Source organism: Nuphar pumila, chromosome 8 (genome assembly GCF_984573655.1).
Source record: "Nuphar pumila chromosome 8, dmNupPumi1.hap1.1, whole genome shotgun sequence".
In the NCBI taxonomy this organism is placed as follows: domain Eukaryota; kingdom Viridiplantae; phylum Streptophyta; class Magnoliopsida; order Nymphaeales; family Nymphaeaceae; genus Nuphar; species Nuphar pumila.
The window spans coordinates 115,876,472-115,894,887 of NC_143256.1; the positions used below are offsets into that span (position 1 = coordinate 115,876,472).

At 39.1% G+C, this 18,416-nt stretch overlaps 1 protein-coding gene across 2 annotated transcripts in view; it reads left to right on the forward strand.

Moving 5' to 3' along the window:
- LOC149830327 (outer envelope protein 80, chloroplastic-like) overlaps window positions 1-6,567 on the forward strand; it is a 37,629-nt gene extending 31,062 nt beyond the window's left edge. The window contains exons 15-18 of one of the 2 annotated variants that reach the window (XR_016433856.1): window positions 5,032-5,101; window positions 5,342-5,556; window positions 5,668-5,889; window positions 6,117-6,567. Coding sequence is in view for 1 of the 2 variants with exons in the window: in XM_090016448.1 (XP_089872574.1) it covers window positions 5,032-5,101; window positions 5,342-5,496 (225 nt within the window). In the remaining variant the exon portion in view is untranslated. Of the gene's footprint in view, window positions 1-5,031; window positions 5,102-5,341; window positions 5,613-5,667; window positions 5,890-6,116 lie in introns of those variants that run through there. The other variant, XM_090016448.1, reaches the window with a different exon arrangement.
- Window positions 6,568-18,416: the final 11,849 nt, after the last annotated feature.

Below are 18,416 nucleotides of genomic sequence, written 5' to 3' on the forward strand. Positions count from 1 at the left end.
AAAAGAGAGGGAGTGAGAGAGAGATACGAAAAGGGGAGAAAGAGGGAGAGAAAGAGAGAGATGATGATGAGTGGTAGGGACCAGGCGACAAAATGGCATTGACGTTCGCAGGAGGAAGAGGCCGGACGACAAAACTGTTTTGCCATCTTAGGGTGGTAGGGGCCGGACGACAAAACAATTTTTGTTGTCCGCCCATTGGACGACAAGACACTTTTTGCCATCCACCCATTGGATAACAAACAAGTTTTTGTCGTCCCCAAGTTGTGTTTGTACGGACATGACAAGGCATGCTCAGAGGGGGAAGGACAAAGAGAGGGAAAAAGAAGAAAAAGGGAAAAAAGGAAGAGAGAGGAAAAAGAGAGGGAGTGAGAGAGAGACGAAAAGGGGAGAAAGAGGGAGAGAAAGAGAGAGATGAGGTAGATCTTCTAATGAGTGACTCGATCAATGAGCACACGCCAATGATTGAGCGATGAACATACTTTCGTTGGTGAAGGAAGCACTAGCGGTATGTGACTTTTTTTTAAATCCATGAGTTCTTGAGGCAGACGACAGTTTTTGTCGTTCGGCTCGGCCTGTCGGACAACACAACAATTGGAACATGGATAACAAATTTTTTGTCGTTCAACACTAGAGATGGCAAAATGCCCAATGAACAACAAGTGTTTTGTCGTCTAGACCTACGGACGACAAAGCGTTTGTCATCCAGCTCTACGAACAACAGAATGATTTGCTGTCCAGAATATAGGACAACAAACAATTTGTCGTCTTGTTCTATGGACGACAAACATTTTGCCGTTTGGTAGCTCAGACGATAAAAGGTTTGTCATTCGATCCGGCAGACGACAAAGAGTTTATCGTGTGTCCTGGTAGACTACATCCAATTTGCCATCGAAAAAGTTTGTTGTCCGCCCCATCACAGATGAACATAATTATAAGCATCCATAATAATAACAATGACCAATCAACAAATGAGTGATGCAACACACTCACAAATTCAGAATTCAATCAACCGTCAGTTAGAGCCAAACCACAAGTTGACAATCTAAACTCACATAAAACGAGATGCATACAACTCACCCCAACAAACATCTCTGAACAAATAACAAGGTCAAGAGTATGATGCATCATATAAAATTCTGTGATGGACAATCCAAATGCCACAAAAGGCAATTCATACTCACATAATTCAATTTCCAAATGGGTGAGTTCATATCAAATATCCGATTTGAAAAAGCAAGTTTCAAATCAAGTCCAATAAAGTCAAGTAAAAATCTTATAAAGATTTGTGCAATCATATGCACACAAGATATTAATTTATAAATTTTCATAAACCTTGCAAATAAAGACAATTAAGGTTACATCAATAACAATGAAGAATGAGTATGACCAATATAAACAAGCTATATATAGAGATAGCTCAATCTAGTCTATTATGAGACAACAATGGTATACAACATAAAAAGGGCCAAAACTTACAAAGATTCTCAACGACCAAGAGCATATCCAAGCACAATCAATCATTGGTACTCGCAAATAGATTAAAATTCATGCATATCAAATAATCTAATAACTTTAAGGCCACATAAAATTCACTATAATATTTAATATTTTATAAATGACAAGAACCGATAATCAAGAAAATTAGTGTCCATTAGGGGCACACCAACAAAGCCCACAAAAGGGCATCGATAAAAGGCTCAAAATGAAAATTTCATTTGTTCAACAAGAAAGGAAGAGGTATATAAAACATATAATCATATTAATTAGAGTTCTTAAGAAACCACATACTTAGAACATAATTTTTAATATATTATAAGAATAAATAATCATAAAGACACTAATATACCCAAAATAAACTTTGAATTAATATGTAAGAAAATGAAAGTCTCCAAAGATGTTCACCAATTAACAAAGTGGATACTCAAAGAGTTCTACCAAGGAACAACAAGCCACAAAATGGGTTCAGACACGAAATCCACCCAAGGTGGTTAACACAATGATATTCTATTGATGATAAAATAATGCAGGAAGGGGTCAAACAAATAATGCAGGAAGGGGTTGAACACCTTCAAGCACCAACAAATCATTTACCACCAAATGCAATATGTATGAAATTACCAAGATTTCAAAGAACATGCCTTGACATTTGCATGAAATTATCAATAATCATAAAGTATTTAAATTTTTTCAAATAAATGTATATACTTTGAATGAACACGTACACAAATTTATTGATGGATATACACGAGAGCATAGAAAATATATATTTTTGTAGAAAAGTAAAAATGAAGGACTTATCATAAAGAGCTCAACAATATGCTACTTATGAGTTAATGTCAAAACACAAACTTTAGTTTCAATTTAATTTTTAAAGAAAACATATTTTACACGATTAAAAATAACCATAATATTTCAAACAAAAAATTCAAAAATATATAAATACCCTTTTTAAAGATAAAAAACTAAAAAATAATCATATATATAAGAATTTTAGAATACATACCGAAGCCCACATCATGTAGCTCTATTTAACTTGAAAGATTATAAGAGAGAAAGATGTAGACAACACATCCTCTTGAGTACCAAGATCACACGAGTACCACGATCACATGACGATCACACTTTGAAGGTCCAAGAACACCCTCGCTCTGATACCATGTAATGAAACAAGGAGTCTTCGCACACCTCACTCAAGAGGCACAAATCACACCCACAAATGGTCCAAAGCACAAAAATCACTAAAGGCTTATGAAGAATGCAATCACAAAGTTGCACATGCACAAGTCCACTATTGGACAATCCAAAAAGCACTAAGGCTTACACAAGCACAAGAGTGTATACAATATCAAAAGAGAGACAACACTTAAAAATAATGAATTTATTCATCAAGGAGCTTAGAATACAAGGGGCCTTAAGCCCTTATTTATAGACTAGAAGAGGCCAAGAGGGAGCCTCCAAATTAGACGTTGGGAGGCTCCCAACAGTCATATTTATGACCTTTGGGAGTACTCCCAATGACTATGTGGAAGCATACATAACAATGCCTTTACATAAAGAAATAGAAAATACAAAAATTAAAAAGAAGAAAAATAAATAAAACCTATTTTCTAACTTGTACAAAATGACCAAAATGCCCCTGGTGGGCAACCCAAATTACATTATTCATTATAGTTACATATATAACTATATATGAAGTTATACATATAACTTAACACATACAGGTTATTGAGTGACCTACTAAGGCAGGGTAAACCTGTCAAAGAACATAGACCTTGTGAAGTGGAAGGTCAAGAATTAGTTGAACGATGTCAAGCTAGTCTTGTTAAATGAATTGGCAAGTGTTGAATTACAAACAAAACAATCAAGTGTTGAAGTGATCTCATAATGAACTTGCTGCATTTGGCACCCTCACAGCCAAAGAAAATGTCCCCTCCCCCCAGTGTCGAATGAGCAGGAGATGTCCTCAAAACAAACTTGAACAGAAACAGAAGGAATGTCACTATTGGGCAGGTTGGGATATTTCCTGGATTGGTTTTAGCACAGGAGGTGCGCTCTTTAATTAGTTGTATTTCTACTTCTCATGTCTCGCATCCTTGATGTTCCCCCTGGTGATTCCTCAACTATCTTTGTTTTCCAATGAAAGTTATTGTAGCTTTTTCCTTGGACTCTGTTTTGGTTTTGGTTTTGGTTTTCTATCTGGACTATGGCCATGACAATCACTGCAGTTTACCAGTTTGCAGAAAAATTAATCAGACTGAAAATTACCAAATGAGCTTTGTAAACCTTTACAATCATGGAGGAGAAAATAGTGGCATGGATTCTCAACTGACCCCTATGCAATGTTCTATAAGGAATGCTGCAAAAGAAATACTATTGATGCATCCTTAAGATTCACTGGCGCTTTGATACCATGATTTACAAGGAAAAAATTGAGATGCTTTCCATTGGAGTTATTGTGTCGGGCTTAAGTTACCATTTCCCTTGCAAAATGAATGGATATGCAGATGAAGGGGTTGTAACAATTAAACCACAAGTATAATTTTCTCTTACACATGCTACTGAGCTCTCTCTCTCTCTCTCTCGTCTTTTATAGTTGTTTCTCCCGGTCTCTCTCCTGCTTCACTTCCCTCGATGAATGACTAAATAGAAGTGATTGATGGCATGTATTGGTAGTATTTTAGGTGATGCGATGAAGATACTCCGGTTATTTTTTGGCCACCATTAGTCTGCTGCAGTGCGTTAATGTTTCATTTATTAAATGACCTTATATATGTAGTTGTTGCATCTATACACTAAAACTCAATGTTATAAGATTTTTGGAGCTTGATATATATTGTCCATGAAAGAATCATGGACATAGTGCTGCTTACATTCATTGCTCATGGTATATGTACATTTTGAAACACATTTGTAAGGCATCCAGTCATGTTCATTTTTAATTTTAATTTTTTTTGTATTGGATCCTAGTGTACGTTATTATGACTTTTGGCTGAGTATCATGTGTTTTGTCTAGAGTTACCAGAAGCGCCTAGGTAAGTGGGGAAGCACGCTTCGGAAGCGCGGAACGTTGCGCTTCTGAAACACGCGGGGAAGCGCGCTTCCCATCACGCTTCCCCCATTTTTTTCAATTTTTTTTTGTATTTTTTATTTTTATTTTTATTTTTTTTCGCTTCCCCCTCGCTTCCGGTTCGCTTCTTAGGTCGCTTGCGAGACGATTCCCGATTCGCTCCTAAGTGGTCCCACGCTTCCCACATCCTAAAATTTTGAAAGTGCCTCGCTTCCCACTCCCGCTTCCCGTATCGCTTCCCGCTCCCGCTTCCTCAACTGACAACCATGGTTTTGTCCACGGATGGGTAATGAGCTAAAACTATCACGGGAGAACTTGGGCTTGGCTGAATAAGACCTTGGCTCAGCTTGTGTACAGTACTTTCATCTAAATAAATCATTTTTGCACACTGCTTATCCATTCCCAAATTGCTGCTCTAGCACACTTCTCAATTATGTGCTGATATTTGTGGTGTGTTTTGGCAGTTTGGTCCTGTAGAAGGTGCAATATTTGCCGACTATGGAAGTGACCTTGGATCAGGATCAACTGTTCCAGGTGAGATTGATTGCAATTTTTATATGCATTTTCTGATCCTCTTTGTAGTTGAGAAAATGTTAGGTTGTGGAATGTGTTACTTGGGAGAGCTCATATATGTGTGTCAATGAGAGAGAGAGAGAGAGAGAGAGAGAGAGAGAGAGAGAGAGAGAGAGAGAGAGAGAGAGAGAGAGAGAGAGTTACCTGAAACTATCTTTGTAACATTTTTGCACAAACTTCCATCTGTGGTGGGTGGTACAGGAGACCCCGCTGGTGCAAGGGGAAAACCTGGCAGCGGTTATGGATATGGTGCAGCTATTCGTGTGGGCTCTCCCTTGGGACCTTTGAGGTTGGAATATGCCTTCAATGATAGGTTTGCAACACGATTTCATTTTGCTGTCGGATATAGAAATTAAATGGAGATCACCTTTCAGTAGCTTGAGGGGCGCCATATTTTCTCTCCTCTATCAGCTTAGGTTCGTTGCAAGTTTTTCAATGTCACCTGTTACACTTGTAATTCAGTGTTAAGTTCTTTCTAGTCCAGTCATGAAATCTTTCAATACTATAATACGGTAATACCTGAACAGGTAAAAAAAGTTTGTGTGATTAATCAAGGGAGCGCTGTGAGACATTTGCTTTCGACCATCTTCAATGACAATGGGGCACTTGATTTTGTAACCTACGGCAAGGGATGGGCGCTCATGATCCATGAACAGGGCAACATCGATTTCGTTCTTCAAGAAAACTCCCTAAAGTTCTTGTATTTATGGGTTCAAATTCATTCCTCCTTGACTTGGTCCTTCAAGCAGGTCAATTATGTTATTTCATTTTCATCTCCCCTGTTCAGTGTATAGTTGCTTCATTACTATGCAGTTTATCAAGTTGATATGATATTCTGGGCGTTGCAATTTTCTGTCAAAACCTTTTCACACTTCTGCAATTGAAGCTAGATTAGTTCTGGGTTCAGTTTGTTTCTTGCCTAGGAGAAGGTTTACTGGGATCATGATCTGTAAAGGTTTGTTGCATCATTTTGCAGGACATTGGATTGGAAATTCCAATCCCTAGGGCTTCATGGGTGTTATAGGGGCCATTCAATTCACAAGCAGGCGCTCTTAGGGGGTGTTTGTGTCACGGAAGAGGAGTCCGAGACCCCCCACCCCACAGGAACCATTATCGCAGAAAGAGGGGGTGTAACGTTGGAAACGAGCTCCTTTTGTGGTGTGGCCTGCGGAAATGCACAGGGTTGCGTGCGTTTCTGAAGGAAGCCTCCCCTTTGTGTGACATGCAAACGCCCAGTGACCATGTGAAAATATGTTTCAGAGCCACTTCTGTTCATAATTACAGGAACTTCAGAGGATGTAATTGAGACTTGTCCTGTCTGTTTCTGAATTAAGCGCCTGGATAACAAGTTTGGATACGCGTTGGTTGGATTATTTTGTAATTTGAATGGTCGATAATGGGTAAGAGTTTACTGATCTAATAATTTCAGGAATAATACACGTTTTGATTTTTGAAAACAAAATCCGACGATAACGTTCCCCTACTTTTTACATTTAGAAACATATGCAAGTATATATTTTTTTCATTCAATTAGGTTCCAATTCGTTACCCAAGTTTTCAGCATAATTGAAAAGTGCATTTTTGTTTTAAAAATTTTCAAAAATCCACCTATACTTTTTTATGATAATAAAAACTCTGGACAATCCTTGGGGATATGGTTGCACATCTAAAAAATTACTGTATCCAACATTTCACCCCTTGATCCGAGTACCGCGACATGAACTAAATGCCATGCCCAAGTCAAGATTTTTTTTTTGAAAGTCCAGCTGGGGTTAGTTGGATCCCCGATCTTGGGCCTTCAGCTTGACACAGGACCCTGCTTACCACATGGGATACCACCTCGGTGGTCAAGCCAAGGAACTTACTCCGAAGAGCCTTGACAAATGGTGATTGAGATGAAATTAGTGATTTTTTAACCATTAAAACCTTGGCCTTCCTTTGGGATGTAGATGTAACCAACCCGCCACTAAGGATATGGCAGAATTAATTAATAGAAAAAGAGTTTCACTATAAAGATCTTTGTTGGTAGGGATGGCAGTGGACCAGGGGAAAACGGGGCCCCGCCTTGCCTTGCCCTGTTTGGACCGGGGATTGAGGACATGAAATGGGGATGGAGGTTAAAATCAAAACCCGCGAAGGGATGGACTTACACTCTTTCCTGCCTTGCCCCGTCCCCGATCCTTCTTTAGAGATGGCAGTGGATCGAGGGGAAACAGGGCTCCACCCCACCTCGCCCCATTTGGATTGGGGATGGAGGACATGAAACGGGGATGAAGGCGAGGATGGACACCTTGTCCCCGAGCCCTGCCCCGGTCAATTGCCATCCCTATTTGTTGGTGCCCATGTCAATTGTATACACCATTAATAAACACAAGAATACACCAACGAGGGCTCTGCTTGTCTGGTAGGAGCAGCTAGTGCACGTCACCTTTTGTTGGGACGTTGCAAGTTCAAATCCCAATGGTATTGTTGTATAACTAGTAGGGGTCTGCCTGACCCAAGCTTGCCTTTAAAAAAAATAAAAATGAACACAAGAATAAGCAATATTCACTGGGGCAAGAGCACCCCTTCGAGTAAAGTCTTCTACAACCAGTTGACCAAAATGAGGATCTTAAATGGTATGAGCAAGGGGTCTTACATGTAAGGGGTCCTGTACCCATGACTCAAAATTTCCTTGCCAAGCCATATGCGGCAGATTGCCTAAAGTTCACTCTTGATGCGTCATAGCAATTGTTTAACTAAAAGAGTCAAAATATAAATTAGTTACGTGATGCCATATAAAAGCATATTGAAAGGAAAAGATTGGATCTAACTAGATCCATTAGTTAAAATCCCTTGCGAAATCATTTTTTTATATATAAATTTATTAACAATTAAAATTTATAAATATTTGAATCATGAATACAACAGCCAGATTTATTATTCTAATTCCTGCTAGAATCATGAGCAAAGTTCATGATTAATCATCCTCAATTAGCTATGGAGCAAAGTTCACACCTGATTCATCCATTCAAGCTGTGGTAATTGGTCTTAAAAATGACCTGAAACTTGTTGAAAACCAATAATGGGTCTTAGTGTATAATTTTGCACGACCCCATTGACTCTTATTGCCAAATATAAAAGCCATTGTATCACTCTAACTTAACCTGAGCTCTTTCCACACTCTAATTGCGAGACCAGCTATAAAAGTGCAATGCATTAATGCTAAGTTGGGGGCTTTGTTACTTAATTTATATAGTGCTTTAGCAAGCAGTGTGTCACATTAACTATGTGATCGATCATCACATGGACTTAGCTTGCATGCACAAAGGTTGGTTTCATACAATTTCGTTTTACATCACTCATGGATGCATTGTTTCATAAAAATTTGATTACAAAAATTTATTTATTTATGAAATTAATCAACTCAAAGGATGCAAGGCCCCATGAAACTATCAATATCCAACAAAATCCCAGTTCAAACCAACTTAAATAGTATTCAGGTCTTCATTTTCATGCTCACATCCAACTATTTGGATCTGGGTTATGTTGGGTGTCGACCTATATATATATATATATATATATATATATAACCGTCCAACCAAAGGTCCAAAATCTACAGCCGATGATCGACAACATTCCTTCTCTAACGGTTAAGTTTTTCAAAGATCGGCCTTTACATATTGGATTTTTATTATTCATTTAGTGAATGACATGTTTTGGATTATGAAATTTTGATGTTTAGATGCATTTTTTAAAGTGCTAAGAATCAATGTCTCATGATACTTTTATTGTAAAGTTTTGAATGCATTGTGAGCGGTCAATTTTTCTCGTTTTGAAAAATATGTCTATTATGTCATAAAGTCTTCATGTAAAGAATATTTTTTACTAAATAAATTATAAAACAACAAATATATGAGGTCCGATCAATGAGATGTTCATCTGATCATCGTTTGGTTGGACCTTCCTAATATATATATATATATATATATATATATATATATATATATATATATATATATATATATATATATATATATATAGAGAGAGAGAGAGAGAGAGAGAGAGAGAGATTTATATCAACTTATCTCCTGTAATTTTGATGATGAAGCCATTACTTAGATTATTTGATGGATTTCTATCATAAACTGGGTTGAGTTTGCAGAGCCAACCCTCTCATCATTTATTGCAGGAGCCCAAGGTTGGGAAGCGACCATACAAGACTGCTGGTTTTGTTATCAACACGCAGGTCTTGGTGAAAACTGGGTCTAATAGGATCTGGGGTTGGTATGAACGAAGGAGATCCAATTAAGAATTCGGGTTGGATTAAAATACGGACTGGGTATGGTTTTTATGAAATTTCATACCAATTCGACCCAAGTTCCTATTAAATTTCATACTTTTTCAATGTAAAACATATAAAAGATATTAGTTTATCAGGTACAGGCCGATTCTGGTTGATCTATTTCTAATCGGACTTGGGGTATGGTTTTACCTATGGTAGGTCTGGGTGAACCAGAGTACAACACTTCTTACTTGGATCTGGATTCAGACCCAAACATTTCGGTTGGGGTTCGACACATTGGCAACCCTAATCAAGCAACTCATTCTTGCAACACTTCATTAGATCTGTCAACATGTTCGGTTTACGACCCACATAATTTAGAGGGCATTTAGGATCATATTTTTCACTTAAAAATATATAAGAAAACATTTGGGTCAGCTGGATCCGGCAAATATCATTGTCCACATATTGATCGGGTCAGGTTTACCCAAATAACATTCGGATCAGTACTTTATATCCATACCTGAATAGAGAAATATAGGTTGGGTCCAAAAAAGAAAAACCCAACCCATTGACAGCACAGCATATTTGGAGCGGTCAACTGGCAGCTGGCAGGAAGGAAGAAAAAAGCTGAGGTGGCATAAGACGACAAACAAGGGAAGTGTCGGCACTTGGCACGTGCTTTTAGGGATTCTCATGATGACGTCATCGCCCTCGACAGAACAGTGAGCCTGATTGGATCCCAATAACTGGGTCCGACCCGCCTCGATTTTCCCAACCCACCGGCCCCAGCAGGGGCCCTCGTGAACCTTCTCTGGTGGGTCCAAACCAGGGCTGTAAACGAGTTCGGTTTTGCTTCGAATATTTGACCGTATTCGGATCCCTTTATGTCTGAATCAGATCTAACCAGACCCAATTTAGTTATGCTAGGAAGAAACCATGGAGATTATCTGCTTATTGGATATGGTACCATAAAGGTTTAGATCACATCCAGGTCAGGAACCGCCATGTGACCTTAGGACCTAATTTGATAAAAACAGATAAAAGCGTTTGGTCAAGCATGACCCGATCCATAACCGACATGTTGTATCTAGGGGCGTCAACCGGTCAGGTTTGGTTCGGACCCAGGTGAAACCAGACCCAGACTTGATTTGAGATACTGGTATCAGGCCTTGATCCTGGTCTAATCGAACCCACAGTAAGAGAAACCATACCTGAATCCTATAAGAATTACTGCAAAATCCTATAATCGGTGTAAGAATTACCTGAATCCTATATATATATATATTGCAAAAATTCTTGAAATCTCATGAAAATTGATGAACTGGTCTAAACAGAAGAATTGAGAAAAAGAAATCATGGACCAGCCTAGCCAGAAACTTGAGCCAAACTCTTCTTCATGGAACTACTCAAGGGTGGATCCGGAGCGGGGCGAGGAGGGGCTCGAGCCCCTCCTAAAGTTTTGAAAATAAGTGATGCCCCCGTTGAAAAGTTTTAAAATTTTTAAATATTAGAAACCAAATTTTTTTTGCCCCTCTTTATTAAAAAAAAAAATAGATTTTTTTTGAAAATTTTCAACCGAGTAAGTGATGGCCCCTTTGAAAAGTTTTGAAATTTTTAAAGAAACCAATTTTTTTTTGCCCCCCTTTAAGCAAATTTTTTTGAAAATTTTCAACCAAGTGATGCCTCTTTGAAAATTGTAAATATTAGAAACTAGGGGTGGCAATGGGGTCGGGTTGGCGGGTTGGCGTGTCAGCATACCTCAACCCGAACCCGACCCGTTTATTAAACGGGTCGGCTGTGGCAAACACGAACCCGACCCGTTTAATAAACGGGTAACCCGACACGACCCGCCAACCCATTTAATAAATGGGTTGGGTCGGGTAAACGGGTTTTCAGGTTCGCGGGTCGGGTTGGCGGGTTGGCGGATCGGGTTGGCAGGTAGTCAGGTTGGCGGGTCGGGTTGACGGGTTGACGGGTCGGGTTGGCGGGTTGGCGGGTTGGCAGACGGGTTGGCGGGTCGGGTTGGCAGGTTGACCCACCCGCCTAACCCGTTTATTAAACGGGTCAGCCGGGTTGGCGGGTTGGCATACCCCCAACCCGAACCCGACCTGTTTAATAAACGGGTTACGCGGGTCGACCCGTTTATTAAACGGGTTGGCTTAAGCCCAACCCGAACCCGCCTAAGAGGCCGGTTGGCAGGTCGTGTCAGAAATTGCCACCCCTATTAGAAACCAAATTTTTTTTTGACCCCCTTTAAGCAAAATCCTGGATCTGTGACTACTTGTTCAGCAATGTTTTTTGAGGAGAGAGCTTGCCTTTGGAATTCATGATTCAACGTAGTTTGTTAGGCAAATAAACCTACATCATATGACTAAGCACTAGAAAACTAGGTTTAATTTAGCTTTGTACTACAGAAATAGTCCTAGCATTTATTTTGGAAATGCCATACCTAGTTTTAGGGCTTTTAAAATTCAGCAAACCTAGAGATACCTAGAAATGCACTAAAATTCATTATTTAAATTCTTGAATGCTTTTGTCATGCACAGTTGGCTATGGGTTGAGGATACTGGTAAAGTCAACAACCCCTAATCAATGTCCAACGGCTATAAAACCTTGGATTTAATGGCTGAGTTGATTAGGTTTCAACAGTGTAAACCATTCTGAACTTGAGTTTGGATTGCAATTGAGTCTCTCTAGGGCTTCAATTTCTCAGCACATGTGTTCTTTGCGAGAAGGCAATAGAGGACACGACTCACCTATTTTGGTTTTGCCCGGTGGTTCTAGACCTATTCTTTCAAACTTGGGGTGCACCGTTCAAACTTGTTTGAGTTCCGTTATTCGGAACCTCTTGCTTGGTCCAATGATTTTACGATGCAAAAAAAAATAAAGATTATTGTGGCAGGTATGGTTGGTTTCAGCATGGTCGGTGATCTGAACGGAAAGAAATGACATCTTTTTCAGGGGTATCAAATTCAATTTTGGAAGGCTTCCTCAACAGGTTATGTATGATGTGTATCTGACTCTTAAATTACATCTGCTTGTACTCTGAACTGTCACCATCGAGATTGTGGCTGTCTTACTCTTATGTTCCGCTCTCATCCAATATTCTGTTGGATGTATTTTAGTAATGTTGAATGGTGAATGTTCTCTCTCTCTCTCATCACACAGATCAGGCTCTATAAAGCCTACAATAACTCACCAATTATATGACAATGACATGGATATAGTAGTGGTATACTAACTTTAAGCGAGTTAAATGGACTTGGGTTGGTAGGGTACCTGAACCATCCAAACATGATCCATGTACATCCACATAGTGGGTTGAGGTTTATAATGGCCTTAGAAATCAAAGGTCATAATTGCCTTATTAAGTGAAAATGATCAGTTAATGACCATTAAGGCTCTTTACTCACCTTGAATGACTCATTTAATATTTTTATGTGGTTAAAGTGAATGGTTGGTCAACTGCTTTGTTGGATGTAGATTTTAAAATGCAAAAGAGTAAGTGGTACTCAATGCGAAGCAAGTCCAACGCACAAGTCCCCCCATATCCAAACATGCACTTAAAGTTTAGATTGCTACATGGATACTCTAAGCCTTTTTTGAAGGCCAAGGAAAACCCTCACTGAGAACTGGGTCGCTTAATGAGTCCGCCTCCCTGCGAAGTAAAACTCCGGGTTGAAGACACTTTCACCTGGCCTTATGTGCCCCAACCTTGATAAAGCAATGGCAGCCCCAATGCACCAGCGGAATTCGATCCTAGATACTTTGAGTATCCGTGATTTAAATCAAGCACAATTCAACCCCAATCAAGGCCCTTATGCAAGTATATGCACAAAATTTCCATACTTGATGATTGGAATAACAGTCTGTTATGGATCAGAGGAGTGTCATTGACATGGATCCTAATGCAGACATATATAGGTCAGATCCATGTAAGTTGGATCTGATTTCACATATGAATACTTGTAAGTCTGGTAAGAAAAAGCCAGCAATGATATGGATCCCAATCCATTTTTTGGATTTATAACCTGAAGAAACAGCAACCGGCACCAAGACCTGATCCCGCTGACTCAGCCTGCCATACCTATGGTCGTCACGCCGACAACATAAAACTCCAAGGCTAGGACCCCTGCCCTCGGGGCCTATGGTACGCATTGGCTTGCGCAGAGGGGTGACACCCGTGGGAATCGAACCTTGACTGCCCGTCTAGCAGCCAAGGTCCCACCCCACTACGCCAACTCCCCTTGGGGCGATCCCGATACATTTGGATCTTGTCTTTTGGGATTGGATTAGGTGATTAGCATGTTACCCTAAAACCCAAATGTGCAGATTTTCTCAAATGGCAAGGGAAAAACCCACATTTTTTATCAGGAAAATATCAGCCCCATGTAATGATATAAAATCTTATGAAAACCTATAGTAACATGAAAGATTTTTTTTTTAAGAAAGTAAAATAAAAAGCATGTTAATATCACAACCAAATCACGATATTTTGAAAACAGGTGAAATATTGTTTTTTCCACATATATTGCCATAAGATCGTGATATTTACAAAATATTTGCACATAGTTGTGATTATACCCACCAATTTAAGCTTTGTTGTTACAAGAATTAGACCACTTTCTTAAGGCAATCCTCTCTTCCTTAATTTACATATTTGTTCGCATTAAGTTGACCTCCTAAATTTTCTCGTCCTTAGGGCGTGTTTGCTTCATGACTGGACAAACATTGCCTGGACATGCCCGGTGTCATTTGTCCAGGACCAGTGAGTCGCACCCCTCCATCCCACCCATTGTAAATACAAAGGGACAGGAAGCAATGGTTCCCACGTATCAAACGTGGGGCTGCACCCGAGCAGGGACCCATTAGTCCCGTTCCTGTTCGGGTGTGTCCCGTGATTCAAACACACCCTTAATGTACATATTTGTTCACATTAAGTTGACCTCCTTAAACTAGGTGATGTGGAACCTACACCCGTGAGCAGTCTGACCCAGGTTGCTCCTTCCCCGGGTCCAGTTGCATTGCCTACCAAAATCAAGAAACTTTGTGCATGATTAAATATCATAGCTAGCTACCACTATCAATAGTCTAAGTCACGGGGACACTCCAACCTACCCTTGTGTCGTGTCCTCTTCTATATTACTCTTCATGAAAAAATGCACAAAAAGTGACGTATCAGGTGTCATTTGTCGTGTCTTTGTGACACAGTCACTAGTGTATCACTCCTTTTTTGTTTTTTACACAGATCACATCTTACGCATTCACAATCATTTTCGACAAAAGAAAACATGCATCCTGTTTGAATTATTAAGTGCATGTTTGACATCATGTAAAACGTAACCAAGTTCATGAATTCCAAACTTTCTACTATTACTACAACTAGTGGATCACTCTTTTTTTTCATTGTGAACTAGGTGAATGATTTCACTGCTGCAACATTGAGAGCCATTCCATAAACTTATGAAAGTCATTAAACTAGTGCATGATTATATGCATGAACCTTAATTTTGAAGGAGCCAGGCCATGTTCCCAAAATCAGGGCTGGCAAATGAACCTAACAGCTCGTGGCTCGACTCTGTTTGGCTCGCCTGAAGGTTGTTTGTGTTCATCAAGTTGGCTCGACGAGATGAGCCATGAGCTGCTGGTATAGTGCAATAGAGGCAAGCATGAAGAATGGGTGTTCATCTGGGCTAGACTTGTTTAAGTTATTTTAGATGAGCTTTCAGGGGATTTGTGTGATGCATGCTAATAAACATATGGAAGCTCAATTGGTTTAGTTGGGCAAGAAGGCAAGGTCAGGGTTTCCATTTTCACTAGGGACCCTATAAAAAATTGTTTCTTTATTTACGAACCAGCTCGTGGCTCAGCTCCTTTGGCTCGGGATTGTACCATCTCGATCTCGGCTCAGCTTGCACGAGCCAGACGAGCCAGACGAGCCAGACGAGCCAAGCCTGAACTACCCTTGTTTGGTTTTTAGGCTCGTTTACCAGCCCTACCCAAAATGCACCTTAAAATATAATATGGGCCTTTTTTTTTTTTGAATAAAAGAAAAGCTCTAGAACTATATTAGGATTTGTCTCATGAATTGGACCATATTGATATATGTCTGGACACTGGATCCAGTCTGATATGTGTCCAATCCACTGTAGTTGTTGTGTTTGAATAGTGCAGGTACCTCAACTTGCTTATCTTCTTTGCTTGTCACATCCAATTATCATGTCATGTGAATGAGAATAGAGCCACTTGGGTTGCATGTTGGCCTTACATACTATTGCAGTAATGGCCAAAAAAATGCACAGTGAGGGCTGGAAGGGCAACTGTATTTGATTGGACCTGTTTTAGTACTGTTAGGGCTTTCATCAAATCCATTCCCAATTAAATTCCATTTAATTTTTTTTTTTACCTCCCCAGTACAGAAGCTTTTATGGCTGCCCTTTTAATGGCATGCACTATTTTTCACACAAGTGGTCTTTAACTTTGGTTTATATCTTTGGTTGACAAGCACAGGATACAATTATGAGATACAAATGTGCACACACACACACACACACACAAACATATATATATATATATATATATATATATATATATATATATATATATATATATTAAATGAATATATACTTGCCTTTCTCTAAAAAAAATGCTATATATATAATGAATACTTTGCCTTTTTCTCAAAAAAAGAAAAAAGAATTCCACCCTTTATAATGTCATTTTAAAAGATCATGTTTAATGTGCTAATAATATCTATGATCCATGCAGTTGTGATAAGATTGTTTCAGTCCATAGCTCAATATTTAAAAATGTGTTTTCACTTTCAATTTAATTCTCACCACATCTTTTTATTAAATGCCTCTAATTAAAGTTGGATAAACATACAGCTCAACAATGTTGACACCAAGGCTTAAAATAATAAAACCATCCACTAAATGCAAGGAATTAATAGCTAGAGCAGGTCCAGCACTGTGACCTAAAAATTACATTCCAATGTGGAAATTGAAAGATAAAGCAAAGGTCACTTTTTTTTATCTAACGTGCATTGAGCTGAAATTCAGTTCTAAATGACAAAGAAAACACTTTTGTCAAATAAAGCTCTAGATGTCTCTTTTTTATTCTTTAGTTATACTTGAAAATTTCCCCAAGGATGATTAGACAAGTTGTATGACGGTATAAATACAAAGAGAAATCTCTATAATCTATGCCATAAATGATGAATTCATTTATGTGCATGGTAAAACTTATCAGAGTTGAATATATACTTTATAAAATCATCAATTCTAGCAGGAAAATGTGCCATACCTTAGATTTTATCTTGAGAGGACCATACATTAGATTTTGAAGAAGTCCCACTTTGGGCAAAGGGATTTTGGGAGGGCATGAGTTTGCTAGAAGGAAACATTGTGCCTACTCCGTATCTTAGATTTTGAAGAAGGGAAAATGAAAACCTACCCACTAGAAAACCTACCAAACGTACCCACTAAAAAACATTTTATCTGATTTTCGGCATTTTTTTCGAAATTCTGACTTTATAGATGTGTTTAGCGGGATTGACTTACTGAAAATTGACACTTGGATCATTCATTTTAGATGAAAAAAATGGTATTTGGAGCCTAAAAATTGTAGGCCGTTGATTTTTGAAACCTTACACAAACCTATCCATGCATCGAAATCAAATCCTCCAAGAACTGATTCCTATAAAAACAAGCGCATAGATCGCATCTGCAAGGTCAGAATTTAAAAAAAAACACCAAAAATCTGATAAAATGCTTTTAATAGATAAGTTTGGTAGGCTTTTTTAGTGGGTAGGTTTTCATTGCCCTCTGAATAAGTACCATTTTGGGCAAAAGGATTTTTGGAGGGCATGAGTTTCCTAAAAGGAGCCATGACTTTTCTTCATGCACAGAAGCTTGTCATTGGTTTTTATTTATTAAAGCTCCATCATTCAAAAGGAGTGGAGCTCTAGGCAAAAGATAATAGAGAACGATTTTTTTATCACTTCAAAATCAGACCCTCATTAATTTTCTTGCTAGGGACAACTAATTAATAGAACAAAGAGAAGAGAATAAAAGAAGAAACTACAAGGGATTCTTCTTTACTTGAAGCCAAATGTATGTAAGGAAATGTGGTCCAGTTTGAAAGGAAAACAAATTTGTCATTATGCCTGGAAAAGAACAGCAAAAAAGAGAACGATTAAGAACTAAAAAGCCTAGTTTTTTTTTATTTACTTAATTTGAGAAAAAATGCAACTTGCATAACCAAACTTATTTCAAGGCAGTCACTTGTTGAGGGTGTTGTAATTTTGAAAGAAAAAAAAAAGATAAATTTGTTAGGTGTAAGAAAGAAGGGAGAGAAATTCAAAGAAGAAATGGGTTGTTTAGAGATAGAGGTCTTGATGAGGTGGAATAGTCCCATATTGCTTTTGCTTGAGTTTTCTGAGGGCTTTATAAGCAACTAGTGAGCTCATACACTTGTTCCTGAGAACAAGGGAGTGGGATGACCACCACACACACGCGCCCGCCCACCGTGCCAGGCCGGTTCGGGTTCGGGTTCGGGTAATTGGCCCTTTAGGGCCATATCCAATCAAGACAAGTATTTATGGGAATAGATAACGGGTCACGACGGATCACGTCTCCTCAGAATCCGTAACGGGTCTCCTTCCACGTTTCATAACCGTTCGTGGGTTATAAAAGCGTGGTGAGGGCTGGGGTTACGAGGAGGTTGAGACAGGCGATTTCTGGCCGAAGCTCTGCGATTTCCCATCTCTCTGTTACTCTCTCTTTCCTTAGTTATTCCGAAAGGGGTTGTTCTGCAACTTTGGTTCGAAGAGGCTGTTTTCGAAGGACGACCCGCCGAAGTGCACCGTTCGGTTCGTCGTGGCTATTGTATCCTGGGGGAAGGACGCCGGAACCTGGTTTGCACAGTATGTGGGGGCGAATCTTCTCTAAGGGGAGTACTTTCGTACGCCTTAGACTGCTACATAATCTAACTATGTGCATGTTGTTT